Below are 22,213 nucleotides of genomic sequence, written 5' to 3'. Positions count from 1 at the left end.
ATGGGGAAAAGAAAAAAGATCTAAAAATGTCAACCCCTGTTCTTCACATCATACATAGAGGCCAGGTTGAGAAGGAGTATAGATCTAGATAGAAAAGGAAATGGTGCTGTTTCTAGAAGGTAATAAGAAGGAAATTCTCATAAGCCTGCCCTATACAAAGATTTCTAATAGTGGATATTAAAGGGATGTCTGGGTGGCTCAGTCAGTCAAGCATCTGACTCTTAGATTTAGCTCAGGTCATGATCTTAGGGTCCTGGGATCAAGCTCCACCTTGGGCTCCCCACTCAGTAGGGAGTCTGCTTGTCTCCCTCTCTCTCTGTCCCTCCTCCTGCTCTCACGTGCTCACTTACTAAAATAAATAAATCAATCTTTTTAAAAAAGTAGATATTAAAGATTGATATACTAGACTACAATAAAATTAAGAACTTTTGTTCACTTAAGACACTCTTAAGAAAGTGAAAAGGAGAGCCACATAGGGCAGAATGCATGTATTTTAGAACACATGAACCCAACAAATAACACGTACCCGAATACATAAAGAAACTTGAAATGACACTTCACAACACACAAAACACTAATAGAGTGAAAAGTCACCAGGGAAATATCAACTAAAACACAAGGAAATACCAGCCAAAAATGTCACAATGATGTACCACATTTCAGGATGCTCTTTCCCAAAAGAGTGACAGTGCCAAGTGTTGGTGAGGATGTGGAGTGGTGAGAATGCAAATCAGCAGTCATTAGGCTGTACCTAACACTGAAAATATATATGCCTGTGGCCCCTAATCCTAGCCCTGGAAATACATATGTTCAACAGTAACATGCACAGACGTGCACTAATCAAAGCAGCATTATTTGTGCCAGCCAAAACTTAGAAATGACCTCATGTTCATCAGAACAGACTGGATAAATAAGTTGAGGTGTTATCATAAAATGGACACCACGAAGAAAACCTAAGGACTATCTATAGCTGCGGGATCTCACAGGGATGAATTTAATGAATGAGTGAAAGCAGTCGGATGCAAAAGAATACACATAGCCATGATTCCCTTTACACAAGGTTCAAACCCAGGCAAAACTGATACAGAACAGGAGGGAGGATGGCCCCCTTTGCAGACAGAAGCCAGGACGTCCCCCATCCCCACTGCCTATGCCCACATTTCCAGATGTGGGTCACAGAATTTACCTCCCAAAATTCAAATTGTTTACACTTGATAAAAAGGCTTATCTAAAAAAATGTAACTCACCTTGAAGTACTTATCGATTTTGGATAAGTTTATTCTTTTCTTGGCATCAAGTTTATAGATGTTGCTGACACTCCCATCCATCAAGTATAGACCGAACCCCATGACCTGAAAATCACAAAATGGCACAAAAAACTCAGCCCTGCAAGTTTAACTACCCCTAAGATCATAAATGAGAGTTCACTCTTCTTTCAAAAAGCATTTTCACAAGTTCCTTATAAATAAATAGCTACCCCTTCATATGAAGCTATTCTTCTATGTGCGTCATTTCTTGCGGCTATTTTAAAGTCCTCCCCGGGCACAAACACCACCTCCACCTCTCATCAAGCAAATGCAATACTAAATGTGGATTTCCATAAACATTCATGGCCAGAGGCTCCTGCTCAGATGGCATAGACAATTTCCACCATCACAGAGTGCTCCACTAGACAGTGCCCTCCAGCACGGTGCTCTCCTGCAGGAAGAGATACTGGGCTGGGCCCACTCTTACATGGAAGGTTTTGGGCTGACAGGACACCTAGCACAAGGTCCTTCAGGGCTATTCTCCCCAAAGGTGGAAAGCAGAACAAATGCAATGGCAGAACTGGCTTCTCCTCTTTCCAGTAAGAAATGTCACTGAAACCTCTCCAGGACACCTGGGTGGCTCAGTCAGTTAAAGCACCTGCCTTCAGCTCAGGTCATGATCCCGGGGTCCTGGGATTGAGTCCTGCATCGGACTCCCTGCTCAGTAGGGAGTCTGCTTCTCCCTCTATCCTCCCCCCTGCATGTGATCTCTCTCTCTCTCCCTCTATCTCACTCAAATAAATAGGTAAACTCTTGAAAAGAAGAGAAAAGAAAAAGAAAGAAAAGAAAAGAAAACCTCTCCAATATGGTGAATGGCCGTGTTCTTGACCAAAAAGAGTCTACTATAATCATGGAGACACAGTATTCTTAATTCCTAAGAATCATATCCTTAACAAGCAGAACCTGAGGTAACCTCTGCTATAAGAAGCTAATGCTGAGAAAAGCCCTTGACCCCATACCTCCTTACCCATGGGCACATTTTCCAGAGGGTGGCATATGATCCTAACTGGCACTGGGGTCAAGCCTGAGACACAGTCATAGGATGTGTTGAGAGCCTGTAGTGCATGCTGTGGGCACCAGAGAAGATACTGTGTACACACACACACACACACGGCAAGCATGAGAATAAAAAAAGGTTGGCAAAAGGATCATAATCAAAGCACAGCCTCTTCTCTCTACAGTTATGTAAGCAGTCATGCCCACACACGTACTTTGAGAAGCATGTGTTTCTCGCTGGGTGTCAGGTACATCCTATTCTCATAGTAATCCACACACAGATTCACGATATCGGCGAGAAGCTCTTCATAGCCAGAAATCACTTCAAGCTGTTGCTGCAACGACTGAAACACAGAGTGTGAGATCCATGGCAGGGACTGTTCCTGGGACCCCAGACCCCAGCAATGCGTCCCATCAGCCAGAGCAGCAAGAGTACGAGCCTTACTTGTGTGATTTTGTTGTGGTTGGCCAGGAACATGGACAGATTTTGTGATTCCTGGATGGACTGTGGGTCTGCCATTTTCCGTAAAAACTGAGCAGCCCTTTGAAAGCAAAAAAAGAGTTAAACAACCAGTGTGCTTAATGATTTAAAAAAGGTGGGGGCAGGAAAAATACAGATTACTTTATCTGGTGATAGTTACCTGTAAAAATGCGGGTCCTAGTAGCTAGTTATAATTTCAGCCTCCTCGAGCTTGTCTACCCTGGAATCCAGGTCACTTTTTTGCCAGCCTGGACAGGTCACCACTTCATTGTCCACAGCTGATGGACTTCCTCAGAGATCTGGCAGTGCTGACCACAGGCCTTCCTGAAGGGTCTCTGTATACTGGCTTCTCCCCACAGTTATCTGTTCCCAACTCTGAGAAAGACTGCCTCCCCCTCAGTGACTCCCACTATGTGGTAATGAAGATGGTCAGCACTGTCCAGGTTCTCTGCCAAGAATCCTCCAGGTCACCATGCCTCTCAAAAGTCAGGGACCACATATAGTTTTGGTGCCAAACCTCAGAGATAGAATCCCGGTTTCCTCCACCAATATGCTGCTCAATCCTGGATTAACCTCCTGAACTCTCCTGAAACTCACTTACCACATCTATAAGAACAACTGTCCATCTGTCCTACTCACAGGGCAGATGTGAGGGGAGAGGGAACAGCATACACATAATTACCTATACATTCAGGTCCAATAAGACTGCAGGGTACACATGAGTCCCTCCCTGGGTCTTGCAAAGCAATGCAAAGGTGAGTATGAGCATTATGCTCATCTGGGGAGCCCCAAAAAAGTTTAGTGGAAACTGGCCACATAAGAACATGTCTGCAACCTAAAAACTTGGGAGTTTTAATGAAGAATTCTCATGGTAAAGACTGATAACCTACACCAACATTTACTCTGTGCCTCTTTAGAAATAAACCCCAAATTTCCATGCTACAGCAATGTGCATCATGTCCACATGACCAATGGTTGAGCCATGAGATATAATGAAAAACACTGCAAGGCACTTAGAATTTTACTTATAAAAGATAGTATGACCCCTTCTATCCTCCTTCCTCCCTGTAGACTGGAATGCAGAAACGATAGCTGGAGCTCAGGCCACCATCCTGGACCATGAGATAACACATGAAGACAGCAGAGCAGCAAGACAGCAGGAGCCCTGGTGTGAACACTGTGGAATCCTCTCATTAGCTGCAGACCATCTACCTCAGGACTTTCAGGTGAGAGAGAAATGATCTGCAACCTTGTTTAAACCACTGTTATTTCTGCAGGTTTTTGAAAAATTACAGACTTAAACCTAACATGAACTCTGATAATGATAACATTCTTTTTTATTTATATATATATATATATTTTTTTTAAATTTCTTTTAGCATAACAGAATTCATTGTTTTTGCACCACACCCAGTGCTCCATGCAATACGTGCCCTCCTTAATACCCACCACCTGGCTCCCTCAACCTCCCACCCTCCACCCCTTCAAAATCCTCAGATTGTTTTTCAGAGTCCATTGTCTCTCATGGTTCACCTCCCCTTCCAATTTCCCTCAACTCCCTTCTCCTCTCCATCTCCCTATGTCCCCCATGTTATTTGTTATGCTCCACAAATAAGTGAAACCATTAACATTCTTTTTTAAAATGTTCACTTTACTGATTTGAGTAGTTGCTAGGACTAATGAAGGGGTCAAAAATACTGTTTTCTATTTTCCTCAAGCCTCACCATAACCCCATGGGTTATCCTGGCATTTATACTCAGAAGATTAGCTATCGCTAGGTGCAAACAAAAAGTTCGAGTGCAAATATGTGAGGGCTGAGAGAAGTGATGATAGGATGATGGGGGTCCCAAACAGAGGTCACAGGAAGAAGCCACTGGAAGGCAGGAGGGGTGCCCCAACCCCCTTCTGTGCTTCAGGAGAGCCTGGTTGACTCTTGGAGGGGGTGCTGGCCCCCACACACGTACTTTTCCAGAGAGCAGTCCCATCTTTATACTATTTTATAGACTGGGCTTTCAGAATAAAGTTGCCGCTACTAAGGAAAAAAAAAAAAAAGCTTTTTTTGAAATTGAAAACCACTGATGCTGTCTACCTCCTCTACTTTCCTAAGTCAGAAAGGTTGAAACAGCTGCTCAAAATCATGTGGCAAGGGACTTGTGTAGCCAGGAGAAGAAGCTGCTCTCCTGGGCAGGGTTCTATCCTCTACCCTCAGAAGCCCCCACGCTCCACCCAGAGTCAAGCTTACTTACAATCCCACAAACACATCAGATAAGGTCAACTCCAGGCTTTCCTGTTCAAGAGAGGTTAACAGATCAAGATCACCAGAGCTAACTCTAGGTGATGGATACATATACTTAACTTCATTATGGATCAAGCTTAAACCCTGGGTGATCTAGCCCAACTCCCACCAAAACCTCACCCTCAAATCTCAGTTTGGCACCATATCCCATGCTGATTTTATTTTAAAGACACGGCAACAATTTTATGATATCAGATACAATGTTAACTACAGCCTATTCCAATGCAAAGTAAAATCTCATCAAATTTAATATCATAGTCAAGATTCCTATCAAGCAGAAGAAACAGAAGTCAGCATCTCATTCCAGCTACTCATGCCTTCAACAGTACCAACACAGATTAACTAAAGCAAGTCTATTAGAAGAGAGTTTGCGTTTCTCTGATCGACCACCCTCCATCTTCCTGCCACCATCTGCCCCTCACAATTTTCTAGAAGCACACTACCATGCCACACCCACCTTTCCAATTCTCTTCTCCAGAAGGTCTCTCTAGCTCTGGAAGAGAGCTAGTCTCAGGGACCTGAAAGCTCGGTATGACTCCATGACAGTCCACAGACCAGCTCTGCGCACTGCTGTGATGGTGTGTACCTTCCAGGGACGTGTAGCCAGGAAATGACACACACAGGTGGCGCCCTCAGGCTGTAGAACCTGCCTGTGCCCTTACCAAGATGCCTACTGAGCCAAAAGCCTTGCAGTGGCCCTAAGCCTCTGTAACAAGGACTTGTGTACTTCTGTGTTCCCACACGAGCTGAGCACCCACAGGTTCTCAACAAACCTTTGAGGATGACCAGATCCCACTCTAGTGTCATGAAACTACAACGTACACACACCTGTGAGGACACACCTTGATGCTTCGCCACACACATAAACTGCCAGCTACCTCACATAACCTCACATACCTAGGTTTGTGTATTCAAACTATCCCGAGGCTGCCAAATAACTGCTAACAACCAGCTGCACTATTTCAGCACATGAGATGCACACCTACTATGTGCAGAGCGTGCATCTCACCAGGAACCACCCTGCCTGCCAGAGCACTCTCTGCAAGGACCTGGGCGAATGAGGTCAAAGCTCACCTCTTGTATGCCGAGTGGTCGTTCTTCACGCTGCACTTCATGTTCTTCAGTTCATCCAGCACAGCAAACATGTTAATGAACTTGCCCAGCGTGATCAAGTAGGCTTCAGACACGAAGTCCTTCCTTCTCTCCGCATGGCACAGGCGCCTCACCTCCCCACAGAATCGCTCAATGGCATTTCTCTGAGCAGAGGAGTGGAGGGCGTAAAGGCTGTTATCAGTGACGGTCTAACTCCATGCCCAGCTTCAAGCATGTTATCTGGACTCACTATTCCTTTTTGATGAAATACCCACCCAAATGAGTGGATTTTACAGCTCAAAGAGACTTGTTTCTATAAAGTAATTTCCACATGCCTTTGCTCAGTGACAATCATTATTTATTTTCTACTTTACCAACTACATCCTAAAACAAAAGAATCTGGTTGATTATACAAGCAAAGTTACTGAGAAAAATGCTCCAATAGAAGGTCTACAAATAGACGTTTTAGCACTCAGAGGTGAAAAGGGGTGTTAGGGAAATTTTTCTTCTTGACAACCCTGAAGATAAAACAAAAATTCTTCTCCTAGTAAGTTCTATCTTCTTCCTTTCCTGAAGAATCTATAATAAAAACTTCATAGGGGTGCCTGGGTGGCTCAGTGGGTTAAGCCGCTGCCTTTGGCTCAGGTCATGATCTCAGGGTCCTGGGATCGAGCCCCGCATTGGGCTCTCTGCTCGGCAGGGAGCCTGCTTCCTCCTCTCTCTCTGCCTGCCTCTCTGCCTGCTTGTGATCTCTCTCTGTCAAATAAATAAATAAAATCTTAAAAAAAAAAAAAAAAACAAAAAAACTTCATACATGTCCAAAATAAATCTTTAAAAAACTATCAAATCTCCTTCCTGTGGCTACTATGCCTAACCAGTGGGCCAAAGGAGCCAAGGCAGAGCAAGGACCACTAAGTGGATAGTTAGGAGAAGCTGAGAGAAAGGAAAGACCTGAAAAACAAGATGAATAAAAAGTATAAATTAACAGAATGACAAACACATTTGGAACTAACAGAAAACAGTCTTCATGGAGGAAATGCAAATTTACACTCAAAGAGATAAGAGAAGTGAAACACAAAAGAGGTATTTATTCTAGAAGGGTCAGTAAAGCTTTAGACTGACAAAGGCTTTGTTCCTTTTTGTCTCAGAAGCTGTTATGGTTGCCTTAATTCACATGCACTTTGTTTAGTAAGTCATGGTCGATGGGTGAGAGTGGGCCAGATTCCTACTTCTCTGCATTAAACTCCTAGGATTATTTCACTGTTTTACCTGGAAGTACATAAAATTCATCAGTTTTGTGACCTCAGGCTCCAGGACCTCTACGGTTTTCTCATAAATTTCCACTCTATTAGGCTGCTCGTTACATTTCACCTAGGAATAAACAAGTATGACATAAAGAGGCTTCAACTTAGCTAGAAGTGAGAGGGCAGGGCACTGTTAGGGCAGAGCCAGCAGTGCCAACCCACTGTAGGGTGGAGTGGGGTGGGGTGGGGGAGGGGGACAGGGCTGGTGGAGTGGGGTCTGGCTGAGATGGGGGAACCAGAAGGGTAGGAGCATTGTCTGTAGTGGGAGAGGGGGTGCCGCACAGCCAACAGGGATGGAGTGAGGCATGGCTGGGATGGGGACACCTGTGGGATGGCCCGAGAGCAGCTCCTCCAGGTGTACAGCATGACCGCGTACTCTTGGCCCTCCTCCAGCATTTCATTCTGCAAGAGAATGAAATTTACACAGGGCAAATCAAAGGTAAGCAGGAAAACAATCGTAAAAAAGGAGCCGCCATTTTGCTAAAGTCCAGAGGCATAAACTATCCTGACTCTCACTTTGAGGGATAGACAAGTACCAAGAACTGCACACCACCAGACAGTTGGTAAGAAGCTGGTGACGCTGCAGTGCAACACTGTAGCCATAACGCCCGCCCAAAACGCTCCCGTGGCTTCCCTTGGCTGGAGAGGAGCCAGCATGCCCCAGGGCACCTGCCACAGCCACTAGTCCTCAACTCCACTCACCCCTAAACAACCTGCTGGCACTGCAGACCTGAAGTTGAGAACAGGGGCCAGTATAGGGTAGATTTGCACAGGGTCTTCAAGGCCTTACCACCAGGCTACAGAGAGCCTCTGGGCTCATAAGACTGAGGCAACTCTATCATCCCCAGGGGAGGAAAAGCTAGAAGTATTTCTGCAGCACTTAAAATCCAGAGAGAGTATCCATGCAAAGACTGCCATTATTTTAAAAACTGCTTTCATGTCTACTCCTTTCACATTGTTTTCTTTGGCAAAAATGGTAAAAGGTGCCAAGATTTTCTAAACATGTCAACTATATTTCATCATTTTCTTGAGATCCTTTAAAATGTTTACAACTTTTGACCCAGTAACTTCACTTCGACAAATCTAGCCAATGGGAATAATGATGTGTTTGGAATGATATTCACCACTACATTTTTTATTACAAAGAAAAAAGGGAAACTAAGTAAACATGTAAAAATAATTAAACTGAGGAAGTTTACAAAATGGGACTTGACAGCTATTAAAAATTACTTTATCTGGCACATTTTCATAACATATGAAAAGTTTGTGAAATCATTAAAATACCTACCAACAGTATAATTCATTCATGCAATCTGAATCACATTTGAGTGTATTACTGCTTGTATGAGTACAGGTATAAATAATGAGAGAGAACGGACTCCCTCTAAATGCTGACAAAGGTTTTCTCTTTGTTTCATCTACAGATGCTCAATATTCAGAAAGAACATGTATTATTTTTATAATAAGAAAAACAAAGCCTTCTCTAAAAACATAAGGCATTTTCATCCACTGTCTTCCTTTTTCCTTACTATATACCATATCAGGATAACACCAAAAAAGTGTACATTTGCCATCACAGGTACTCCTCCCCCAAGGAAAACAAAAACATGCAGAAGGAATTACCATGCTAGAATGGACAGTCGCCTGTTCAATATATCTTGCAATACCAGTAACAAATGCATTTCTGTCTTCAAAGTTAGTGTTGAAATTTGGCTGAAAGGAAGAGAAAAACCATCATGTGGAGGTCAGCATTGTAGGTAGTGCACCCCACTCCTACCCAGCACAAACCTGGTAGAGCAGTGAGGATGGTGGGGGCTCAATGCAGGGCTGCTGGTCAGGCAAAGGCAGCTCTTCCAGGAGGTCCACATTGGACAGTGCATCCTCCAGCGTCACCTGGGCCGCCATCTTGGCCTAGAACAAAACACAAAGCCACCTGAGCTGTGAGGAAGGGTGGAGATACTCTGACAATCATTCCAAGGTGGGGAAATCAGACCCCCAATCGCCTGACCCCTCTCTTGAGGGCAATGGAGATGGCTGAAGTGATCATGGCCAATCTCTCCTAGCCTTGCTCACAAAGGAGTTATGATGTAGCCTCTTCTGGCCTCCAGGAATGTCAAAGTGTAGGATACATGGACCACCACACATACTGTTGCTTCCTGTCACCCTTCCCACCTTGGAGCCATTGTCCCTAGTAGGCTCTCTGGGAGGGTCTGACAACCCCTCATGGAGCCAGAGGAGGGAATGTCCTCTTCAACAGTATGTCTGCCCCAACGAAGCCAGCACAGCCTCCAAGGGGGCAATAGTGCTTCCCTGCCTACAGACACTTCCCAGATGGTTCCTCTAAACAAGGTTACATACTAACGATAAAGATGGTAAAGGTCAAAGCTCTTCCTCCAGGGACAGCCTGTAGGGACTACTAAGGTGAATGACGAGGGTCAACATGAAAAAGGGAGGGGGCTGTTGGCAAAGGACTGAAAGCACAAACAAGGCCCCGTGCAGGGAAGCACAGAAATGGAGGTGCATGTCATCTAAACACATCTGTGCCAGCTCCAGGGGAGAGGAAACAGCACACACCAGCCTGCCTCCTGCTGAATGCTGCTCTGACCCTGGATGGGATACAGGGAATAGTAGTTCCATCCCCAGAGGCAACACAGCAAGAAGCTCTGACCCCAGATGGGACATGTGGAGCCACTATATGTATTGTAAGGAGACAGCAGCAGGCAGGCTGGCGAGAACACTAAATGGAAGAGGTACCCAGTTGCTCCTTCCAACACTGGGCGCCAGACAAGGTGTGGGTGTAGAAGTGTATGGTGGAACTGGTTACTAAACCCTGAGCTAATGGCTAAAGAACCAAAAAGGGAACCCCAGGGCACTGGAAAGCCCCAGGGACAATGTGGAGAGGAAGAAATCTCAAAACTGCAAGCCCATAAAGTTGCTCATGAACTCTGGTCCCACCCCCAAGCTGTATGTGTATGAATCTGATCCTCTCACACCACAACCCTTGAGACCATAGCTGGCTCCCAGATGGCAACAGGCAGCACTCATGGGACAGACCAAATGGCACTGCAGAGGCTCTGAAACAAAACTGACACCAAATCATACCCCAGAGAAGGAAGGTCAGAACCACAGCCTAAATTGAACCAAGTAGTTTGCCTGCTAAAATAAAAAATCAGCATTTGCCAGGACTTAAGATCCAGAGTCCCATTTCATAACATCCACAATGTCCAGTTGCAGTCCAAACTATTCAGCACACAAAGAACCAAGAATGTCTTAACTCCTATAGGAAAAGATGATTAACATATACTGACAATAAAAGAACACAGATATTACAATTATTTAGCAGAGTTGAAAGCAATGACTATGAAAATGCTCTGACAAACAATGATAACACTCTCAAACTGAAAGAAAAAACAATCAAAAGCAAGGAAAAAAAAGATACCATATTAAAAAAAATTTTTTAAATTAAAAAGTACCATACTAAAATTTTAAAAACCCCCTACACAAGCTCAAGGCAAAAAAAGATTCCATGAACTTGAAGACAGAACAATAGAAATTATCTAATATGAACAATAGAAAAAAGGTTGGAAAAACATGAGGAGACTTGGGGGACCTTTGGTACAAGAGAAATGGCCTAATATTTGTGTCATTAGAGTGCAAGGGGTGGAGACAGTGGGTGAAAACAATGGCCAAAAACCTCCTACATTTGGCAGAACACCCATGTATGAATTCAAGAAACTTAATGGATTCCAAAAAGGATAAAACTAAAGGAATCCATACCAAGGACACCTGGTAGTCGGTTAAGCATCTGCCTTTAGCTCAGGTCATGATCCCAGGGTTCTGGAATCAAGCCCTGCATGGGGCTCCCTGTGCAGCGGAGAGACTGCTTTTCCTTCCCCCTGATTGTGCTCCCTCTCTCTCTCTCTCACTCACTTTCTCTCACTCAAATAAAAAATCTTAATTAAAAAAGAAAAGAAAGAAATCCATCACATCATATCCAGAAATCCAGACACATCATAGTCAACTGTTATAAACTAAAGTAAAGAAAAAAAAAATCTTGAATGAATAATCACAGGGCTACAAGGCACAGCGTAAGGAAGAGTCAGCAATATTGTAATACTGATGTATCAGGACAGATGGTAGCTATACTTGCCGTGAACACAGAATAATGTAAAAACTTGCCAAATCACTAAGTTGTACACCTGAAACCAGTGTAACACTGTGTGCCAACTATACTCAAATTTTAAAAAAAAATTAACTGGTGAGGGGCACCTGGGTGGCTCAGTGGGTTAAAGCCTCTGCCTTCGGCTCAGGTCATGATCCCAGGGCCCTGGGATCGAGCCCCGCATAGGGCTCTCTGCTCAGTGGGGAGCCTGCTTCCTCCTTTCTCTCTCTCTGCCTGCCTCTCTGCCTGCTTATGATCTCTGTCTGTCAAATAAATAAATTAAATCTTTAAAAAAAAATTAACTGGTGAAAAAAAGAAAAATATCTTGGAAAGAGAGAAAAAATGCTTTATTACCTGGAGAAGAACAATTTGAATGCCTGTGGATTTCTCCTCAGACACCAAAGAGACATGAGAAAGTAGAACGACACTTTTTAAGTCTACAAGAAGTGTCAACACAGAATCCTACAACAAATAAGAATATTCCCAGATGAAAGAAAATAAAAAGGATTCATAGGCAACAGGCTAATCAAAGTTCTAGATAAAAGGGAAGTAATATCAGAAGGACTTGGGACACAGAACAAAGCAAAAGCAATTCAAAGGTTAAACAGGGAGCAAAGAGAATAGACTATTTCCTCCACAGTTCTTTAAACAATGTTTAGGGGTTGAAATAAAAAATTAAAACACTAATAGGGTTTTACTGATTATAAATGTAATATGTAAGAGAACTATGACATTAGAGGGGAGGCAAAAGGACCTACATGGTAGAAGATTTTTACATTCCACTTGAACTACTGAAATACTGATTTGAAGTACACCAAAAAGTTAAGCGTGTGCTTTATAATCCCCAGAGCAAGCAAAAAAGAAAACAACAACAAAAAATACCACCAACAAAAAAACAAACATGAAAAGCAATATAACTTACAAAACGATCTATGTAATAAATTATAATGGAATACTAAAAATGTTCAGACAATCGAATAGAAGGCAGGAAAAGGAAGCAGAGCAATGAAAAAAATAGGGATCCTCTCTCTGCTATTTAAGGACATAATGAGAAGTTGCAACATAGAAAAGGTCCTCTAAGTCTGTGACCAATTCCAATATGTGGCTTTTTTCCCCCACACCACCAAGTAATTCTTTTTTTTTTTTTTTTTAAGATTTTTTTTTTTTGACAGAGAGAGAACAAAAGGGGGGGGAGGGAGGCGGAGAGAGAGAGAGAGAGAGAGAGGAGGAAGCAGGCTCCCTGCAGAGCAGAGAGCCCCATGTGGGACTCGATCCCAGGACCCTGAGATCATGACCTGAGCTGAAGGCAGAGGCTTAACCCACTGAGCCACCCAGGTGCCCCACCACCAAGTAATTCTTGAATACCAACTAGGTGTCCTACAATTCAGCTTAATTCTGACACTATCTACAAGCAGACAACATCAGATCCCACAAGTTAAGGACTCAGTCCTACAATGCTGCCCCCTCCTCCACTTCAGATATCAATCAAAAGTCTGGGTTCTCTAGTGTGCTTCTGATCAACCAGCCATAAACCAAAGGTTCCCATGACCCCCTCCTTGGGTTCAATTAATTTGCCAGAGTAGCTCACACAACTCAGGAAAATGTTCTACTTACTAGATCACCACTTTATTATAAATGATGTAACTCAGGAAAAGCCATATGGAAGACAGACAGAGGGCAAGTTATGAGGAAAGGGTGCTGAACTTCTATGCCGAGTGCTGTACACTCTTCCCAAATGGCCATATATTTCATCAATCCAGAAATTCTCTGAACTCTGTCCTTGTGGGCTTCCTTACATGAGTAAGAATGACTGATTAAATCACCAGTGGTTGTTGGCAAAGGATTTAACCTCCAAGGTCAGGAAGGTGGAAAAGTTCCATCCTCTAATCACATGCTGCATCTCCTGACAATCAGCCCCCCTCTTAAGGGGCTTTCCAAAAGTCACCTCATTACCATAAACTCAGGTGTGGCTGAAAGGCGTTTGTTATGAATATCAATATCTTCATTACCACTTAAGAAACTATAAGGGTTTTAGGAGCTCTCTGTCAGAAACAGATAAAGACCAAATACATATTTCTTATTAAAAATCAGAATGTTACAGACCCTCACCAGACAAGACCACGCTGGGACCCTGACACCCTGATCTCAGACTTCTAAGCCTCCAGAACTGTGAGAAATAAATTTCTACTATTAAAAAAAAAAAAAAAGTGTGTGTGTGTGTGTGTGTGTGTGTGTGTGAGAGAGAGAGAGAGATGTCCAAACATATCAGGAATTACACTGATTATATATATATATATATATATATATATATATATATATATATGCTAGCAGAAGAGTAGGAGACCTTAGTTTCATCTAATCCCAGGAATTCAGCTAGATAGCTATCAAATCATTCTGAACACCTGTGAACTCAACTGGAGAACTAAAAAAATAGCTGCAGCTCTACAAACAGAAAAGCGACCACTTTATACAAGAATGACAAGATGAAAAAACTCACCTCAAAAAAGAGAACAAGAGGTAGTACTAACTGCCAGGGACCTAATCAGTATGGACATAAGTAAGATGTCAGAACTAGAGCTCAGAATAATGATTATAAAGATACCAGCTCGGCTTGAAAAAAGCATAGAAGACACCAGAGAATCCCTTTCTGGAGAAACAAAAGAACTAAAATCTAATCAAGTCAAAATCAGAAAGGCTATTAATGAGACGCAATAAAAAAATGGAGGCTCTAACTGCTAGGATAAATAAGGCAGAAGAGAGAATTTGATATAGAACACAAAATAATGGAAAATAAAGAAGCTGAGAAAAAAAAAGACAAACAACTACTGGATCACAAGAGGAGAATTCAAGAGATAAGCGATACCATAAAATGAAACAGTATTAGAATAATTGGGATCTCAGAAGAGCAGACTTTAAAAAAAAAAAATCTGAGCACACTAAAAGCCAGAGATTGTCAGAAAGGATGAAAAAATCCTTAACTATATGTCAGCTATACGAAACTCACCTCAAATATAATGACATATGTTGAAAGTAAAAGGGGAAAAGATAAACCGTGCAAGTACCAGTCCAAAGGAAGCTGGAATGGCCATGTGAGTAGTAAACTTCAGAGCCAAGAAGACAACCAAGGATAACGAGGTGGACTGCGCAATGACAGAAGGTCATTCACCAGGGAGACAGAACAATGCTCAATGTGGATGCATCTAATAGGAGAGAGAACTTCAGACTACATCAAGCCAACACCAACAGGACTGAAAGGAGAAGTAAATCCGTAAGTGCACTGGTGACAGGAAATCAGCCAGAACACAGAGGAACTGAATACTGGGACCTAGGGGGCCTAAACTGGCATTTACACAAAATTCCTCCTGACAAAAGATCTCTACTCTATTTATAGTATGTTTCTAACTATAAATTTAAAATGTAGCAGGTAATTTTTCAAAATATCTGGTCCTTTTACAGACAAGGAAAACAGCCTTTTAAAAACTTCCATGATCAACTTCCTTCTATCATCAGGACTTCCCGTTCCGCATACTTAAAAAAGAAGACGCCCAGGATAGCAAAGCACTGAGTAGCAAGGGCTGGTCATCGCCCTTGCCATTGCCCTTGCAGAGTCAGTGTGGGGAGTCCCAGTGATGGCTTCTGAGGCACCAGGCTGCCAAATGACATGCCTCCTACGGATCCAGCCCTGAGTCCCACTTATGGCCCTTGGCATGGCTGGAAACCATGCTGTGCCAGGAGAGGCCTGGGGGCTCCTGCAAGCCTTCCATACCCTCACGCCACCCATGTAGTCACTGAGAAAACTGGTCAGGCCAACCACCTAGGGCAGCCCCACTGCCTATGTGACCAGTCACGTTGGCCTCCTGCCCAAAATGCACAGGACCCTTCTTCCTCCCCCTCCTCTGCCCAAGAAAGACCACCCTTAGTAGGGGAAGAGGTAGTGCAGGAGGCTCACAGACAGGGTCAGTGACATACTCAGGTCACATCCAAGGAAAAACATAAATGTTCAACTTAATCCAAGTAAGTACTTAAGGACACTTTTCTCATATAAAAATAGCAGTATTTGTGTGGTACATACACACAATGAGATATAATTAATAAAGAAGGAAATTTTCACAAAGGCTACAACATGGATGAACCTTGATGACATCATGCCAAGTGAAATAAATCCGTCGCAAAAGGACAAATAATGTATGATTCCACTTACGTTAGTACCTAGAATAGTCAAAGTCACAGAGAGAAAATAGAATGGTAGTTGTCAAGGGTTGGAAATGGGGAGTTAGCGTTTAATATGTAGAAAGTTCCCATCTGGGAAGATGGGAAAAATTCTGGAGAAGACAGTGGTGATGACTGCACAATACTGTGAATGCACTCAATGCCACTGAAGTGTACGCTTAAAAATGGTCAAAATGGTAAATTTGACCCTACAATTTTTAAAAATCAAGACCAAAAAAAGCAGCAATACTTATTGTACATAAATCAGGAAATATGGAAAAGGAAAAAAAAGCCATAATTTCCCCATCCCCCACAGAAAGAAGATAATATGATACAAGCTGTTTTGTAAGCTGCTTTTTTCTTCCAACTTCCATAAAAATATCCAAGTTGTTGAACATTTAACTGCAGCACCTTTTGCACTTTCTGTGGACCACTAGCCAAGGACCTGCTATAGGTCACTGCTGTTCTTTCCCATCTGTCATATTTTCATATTTCATCTTTTTCAGTCATAAACATTTCCCTAACACTCTGCCATGTGGAGCCCTGTAGTTGCCATGAACACACATGCACACACACATGCGTACACACTCACAAACCCAGGACCTCACAAACACTCCCATGTCTCTCCATCCTGTGCCTCTTCCACAAATGCATTTCTGCATGGCCTCTGCCTCAACCACAGTAAGGAAAGGTGGGAACAGTCAGCTCTGGGTCCAAGCTTCCAAAGTCTTGGTCCTGACTTGTTCTTTGACACCTCACAATTCTACCTCCAAGATTTCTTTTAAATCCATTTACTTTTCTCCATCTCTAATTGCCACCAACAAACTCTATTCTTATCATGGGTATCACACTACTCTAGAAACAAAGTGCACACTCAGTGCAACCACTCTGGCCACAAGAACTCGCCCCTTCCTGCTTCGTCCCCTCAGGCCCACTGGAGTTTTCTCCCAGTGTAACATCTGCCTCGTGGCCACTGGTCCCCTTCCCTGCTCACTGCCAATGCTGCAGCCAGCCTCCATAAAGCTTGTGTTGTGTCCCCAAGACAAGGGACCCTATCTCCCTAGCTATCACATGACCCATGGGGCAAAACCTCCAATTGCACCTGAAGGAGTGATGAGACTTTCTAACCAGCTTCTACAATGCCAAGGCCCCAAACCATAATTAAATGACTTATATGGAATGGTACTCAACCCTGCCAGCGCTGCCAGGTGGGAATTTACAGTTTAACAACTCCATCACATTTCTATCTTCACCAATTCAGCTCACATGAACATGTACAGAGGTGTACACCGGTTGGGGGTCTGGTCACAGCAGGATGGCTTGTGACCACAAGTACAAAGGGAAGAACATGTGGGAGCAGAGAGTGAAGGCAGCCATCTGCAAGCCTAGGACCTTGGAAGGAATCAACCCTGCTGACACCTTTTTCTCAAACTTTCAGCTTCCATTAACTGTGAGACAATACATTTCTGTTGCTTAAGCCACCTGGTCTGTGGCATTTGTTCCAGCAGGCCAAGCAAACACAGAGCTGAGAATGAGTCAAGAATTGCCCCGACAGGAGAGGAGTCAAGAGGGTGGAGAAGTAGCAGGCTGAGATGACATCAGGTAGCAGGAGATCAGCTAGACAGCTTATCAAACCATTCCGAACACCTACAAATCCAACAGGAGACTGAAGAGAAGAAGAGCAGCGATTCTAGAAACGAAAATCGACCACTTTCTGAAAGTAGGACTGGCGGAGGAGTGAACCCAAAGCAACGGGAAGATAGACCACGGGGGAGGGGCCAGCTCCCGGCAAACAGCAGAGCAACGGAGCACAAAATCAGAACTTTTAAAAGTCTGCTCCACCAAGGGACATCGCTCCAGAGGCTAAGCCGGGGTGAAACCCACGCAGGGACAGAGTGGTCTCAGGTCCTGTGGGGTCACAGAAGGATTGGGGGTGTCTGAGTGTCACAGAATTCACAGATATTAGAGCGGGGAAGCTGGCTACAGAGACGGAGCCGAGGAGTGAGCTCTTAACGTGGGGTTACCTTAAATTGTGATCCGCAGCACAGGCCACTGCTCTATGAGCAGGGACCCTACAAGATCCGGGGAGACCCCCCCCCTGGAAGAGCGCAGGGATCTGCAGGGTTTGGAGACTCCAGGTGGGGCTGTGTGCCAGAGACAGAGATGCCTGGTCACAGGCTGTGAGCTCAGAGCACAGCCGGAGGCCAGGGAGACTGGCATGATTGAGCACTTTTCTCCCAGGGTGCACTGAGGAGTGGGGCCCCGAGCTCTCAGTTCCTCCGGGCTAGAGATTGGGAGGCCGCCATTTTCATTCCCGTCCTCCAGAACTCTACAGAAAGCGTTCAGGGAACAAAAGCTCCCAAAAGCGAACCCGAGCAGATTACTTAGCCTAGTCCCTCGTAAGGGTGCAATTCTGCCACGGGCAAAGACACTTGAGAATCACTACAACAAGCCTCCCCCACAAAAGATCAGCAAGAAATCCAGCCAAGACCAAGTTCACTTACCAAGGAGAACAGCGGAATTCCAGAGGAAGAGAAAGCAAAGCATGGAATTTATGGCTTTCTCCCCATGATTCTTTACTCTTGCAAAGTTAATTTTTTTTAATTTTATTTTCTCCTTCTGCTAAAATTTTTTTAACTTTTACTCTTTCCTCTGTTAACGTTTTTTAACGAGTTTATCTTAACAATAACTTTCATTAAAAAAAAAGAATCTTTCTTGAACCTTCCTTATTATAGTCATATTTTATCCTTCATTGTATCTAACTTTATTTTTTGTATATACATAGGGTTTTTTCTTCTAAAAAAATCTGGGATACAACTTCTTCTAATAGATCAAATTATACCCTAAATCTAGCACAGGGCTTTGTTTTAGTCTCCAGCCTGAGCAAATTCTCTCTACTTTCTTTTTCTTTATTCTCCCAACCAACTTATCTTACCAACTCCTTTTTTAGAAATTAAAAAATTTTTTTTCATTTTTATAGCCATATTCCATCCCTTCATCATGTTTACCCTTATATATGTTTTTCATTCTTTAAAATTTTGGTAGGTAGTTTCTTCTGAGAGACCAAAGTACTCCCCAAATTAGGTGGATGACCCAGTTCTACTCACCAGTCCAATATATATATATTTTCTTTATTTTTTTTTTCTTAAATTTTTTTTTTCTGAATTTCTTTTCACCCCCTTACTTCCCCCCACAATTTAGGGTCTCTTCTGATTTGGTTAAAGCACATTTCCCTGGGGTCTTTGCCACCCTTTTAGTATTTTATTTGCTCCTTCATATATTCTTATCTGGATAATATGACAAGGTGGAAAAACTCACCACAAAAAAAAAAAAAAAAAAAAAAAAAAAAAAAGAACAGGAGGCAGTACTGAAGGCTAGGGACCTAATCAATATGGACACTGGTAATATGTCAGATCTAGTGTTCAGAATGACGATTCTCAAGGTGCTAGCCAGGCTCTAAAAAGGCATGGAAGATATTAGAGAAACCCTGTCTGGAAAAATAAAGGCCCTTTCTGGAGAAATAAAAGAACTAAAACCTAAGCAAGTTGAAATTTAAAAAGCTATTAATGAGGTGCAATAAAAAATGGAGGCTCTTACTCCTAGGATAAATGAGGCAGAAGAGAGAATTAGTGATATAGAAGACCGAATGACAGACAATAAAGAAGCTGGGCAAAGAGAGACAAACAACTACTGGACCACGAGGGGAGAATTCAAGAGATAAGTGAAACCATAATATGAAACAACATTAGAATAATTGGGATTCCAGAAGAAGAAGAGAGAGGGGAGCAGTAGGTATATTGGAGAGAATTACTATGGAGAATTTCCCTAATAGGGCAAAGGGAACAATCATCAAAATCCAGGAGGTGCAGAAAACCCCCCTCAAAATCAGTAAGAATAGGTCCACACACTGTCATCTAATAGTAAAATTTACAAGTCTTAGCAACAAAGAGAAAATCCTGAAAGCAGCCCGGGTCAAGAAGTCTGTAACATAAAATGGTAAAAATATTAGATTGGCGCAGAGTTATCCACAGAGACCTGGCAGGCCAGAAGGAACTGGCATGATATATTCAGAGCACTCAACGAGAGAAAAACATGCAGTCAAGAATACTATACCCAGCTAGGCTACCATTGAAAATACGAGGAGAGATAAAAAAAGTTTCCAGGACAAAAAAAAAACTAAAAGAATTTGTAAACACCAAACCAGCTCTACAGGAAATATTGAAAGGGGTCCTCTAAGCAAAGAGAGAGGCTAAAAGTAGTAGATCAAAAAGGAACAGAGACAATATACAGTTAATAGTCACCTTGCAGGCAATACAATGGCACTAAATTCATATCTCTCAATAGTTACCCTGAATGGTAATGGGCTAAATGCCCCAATCAAAAGACACAGGGTATCAGAATGGATAAAAAAACAAGACCCACCAATATGCTGTCTACAAGAAACTCATTTTAGACCCAAAGACACCTCCAGATTTAAAGTGAGGGGGTGGAAGACAATTTCCCATGCTAATGGACATCAAAAGAATGCTGGCATGGCAATCCTTGCATCAGATCAATTAGACTTTAAGCCAGAGACTATAGTAAGAGATGAGGCAGGACACTATTCATACTCAAAGGGTCTGTCCAACAAGAAGATTTAACAATTTTAAATATCTATGCCCCTAACATGGGAGCAGCCAACTATATAAACCAAGTAAGAACAAAATCAAAGAAACACATCAACAATAATACAATAATAGTAGGGGACTCTGACACTCGCCTCACTGAAATGGACAGATCATCCAAGCAAAAGATCAACTAGGAAACAAAGGCCTTAAATGACACACTGGACCAGATGGGCATCACAGATATATTCAGAACATTTCATCCCAAAGCAACAGAATACACATTCTTCTCTAGTACACACGGAACATTCTCCAGAATAGATCACATCCTGGGTCATAAGTCAGGTCTCAACCAGTATCAAAAGACCGGGATCATTCCCTGCATTATTTTCAGACCACAATGCTCTGAAGCTAGAACAAGAGGAAATTGGGAAAGAATAGAAATACATGGAGACTAAAGAGCATCCTTCTAAGGAATGAATGGGTTAACTAGGAAATTAAAGAATTGAAAAAATTCATGGAAGCAAATGATAATGAAAACACAACAGTTCAAAATCTGTGGGACACAGCAAAGGCAGTCCTGAGAGGAAAATATATAGCGATACAAGCCTTTCTCAAGAAGCAAGAAAGGTCTCAAATACACAACCTAACCCTACACCTAAAGGAGCTGGAGAAAGAACAACAAAGAAAGCCTAAACCCTGCAGGAGAAGAGAAATCATAAAGATCCGAGCAGAAATCAATGAAATAGAAACCAAAAAAACAATAGAACAAATCTATGAAACTAGGAGCTGGTTCTTTGAAAGAATTAATAAGACTGGTAAACCCCTGGCCAGACTTATCAAAAAGAAAAGAGAAAGGACCCAAATAAATAAAATCATGAATGCAAGAGGAGAGATCACAACCAACACCAAAGAAATACAAACAATTACAAGAACATATTATGAGCAACTATACACGAGCAAATTTGACAATCTGGAAGAAATGGATGCATTCCTAGAGACTTATAACTACCACAACTGAACCAGGAAGAAATAGAAAACCCAAACAGACCCATAACCAGTAAGGAGATTGAAGCAGTCATCAAAAATCTCCCAACAAACAAAAGCCCAGGGCCAGACAGCTTCCCAGGGGAATTCTACCAAACATTTAAAGAAGAATTAACCTATTCTCCTGAAACTATTCCAAAAATAGAAATGGAAGCAAACTTCCAAACTCATTTTATGAGGCCAGCATTACCTTGATCCCAAAACCAAACAAGGATCCCATCAAAAAAGAGAATTATAGACCAATATCCTTGATGAACACAGATGCGAAAATTCTCACCAAAATACTAGCCAGTAGGATCCAACCGTACACTAAAAGGATTATTCACCATAACCAAGTGGGATTTATTCTAGGGCTGCAAGGTTGGTTCAACATCCGCAAATCAATCAATGTGATACAAAACATTAATAAAAGAAAGAACAAGAACCATATGATACTCTCAGTAGATGCTGAAAAAGCATTTGACAAAGTACAGCATCCTTTCCTGATCAAAACTCTGCAAAGTGTAGGGATAGAGGGTACATACCTTAATATCATCAAAGCCATCTATGAAAAACCCACCGCTAATATCATTCTCAATGGAGAAAAACTGAGAGCTTTTCCGCTAAGGTCAGGAACACAGCAGGGATGTCCATTATCACCACTACTATTCAACATAGTATTAGAAGTCCTAGCCTCAGCAATCAGACAACAATAAGAAATTAAAGGCATCCAAAT

The 22,213-nt window shown here is 42.6% G+C and overlaps 1 protein-coding gene across 2 annotated transcripts in view; it reads right to left on the bottom strand.

Moving 5' to 3' along the window:
• The window catches only part of LOC111161911 (cytoplasmic FMR1 interacting protein 1), a 116,234-nt gene that overhangs the window by 63,339 nt on the left and 30,682 nt on the right, over positions 1-22,213 (bottom strand). For both annotated transcript variants that reach the window (XM_022525981.1, XM_022525982.1), the window contains exons 2-9: positions 9,265-9,387; positions 9,100-9,189; positions 7,801-7,878; positions 7,442-7,543; positions 6,155-6,336; positions 2,749-2,845; positions 2,519-2,647; positions 1,248-1,352 (exon numbers count right to left, since the gene is read on the bottom strand). In XM_022525981.1, coding sequence (XP_022381689.1) covers positions 1,248-1,352; positions 2,519-2,647; positions 2,749-2,845; positions 6,155-6,336; positions 7,442-7,543; positions 7,801-7,878; positions 9,100-9,189; positions 9,265-9,381 — 900 coding nt within the window. In that variant the 5' untranslated portion in view covers positions 9,382-9,387. The remainder of the gene's footprint in view (positions 1-1,247; positions 1,353-2,518; positions 2,648-2,748; positions 2,846-6,154; positions 6,337-7,441; positions 7,544-7,800; positions 7,879-9,099; positions 9,190-9,264; positions 9,388-22,213) is intronic.

Source organism: Enhydra lutris, unplaced genomic scaffold (assembly GCF_002288905.1).
Source record: "Enhydra lutris kenyoni isolate GAN:26980312 unplaced genomic scaffold, ASM228890v2 scaffoldscaffold87, whole genome shotgun sequence".
NCBI lineage: Eukaryota > Metazoa > Chordata > Mammalia > Carnivora > Mustelidae > Enhydra > Enhydra lutris.
Note: the sequence above shows the minus strand (reverse complement) of the source record. Positions and strands in the feature narration are given on the sequence as shown.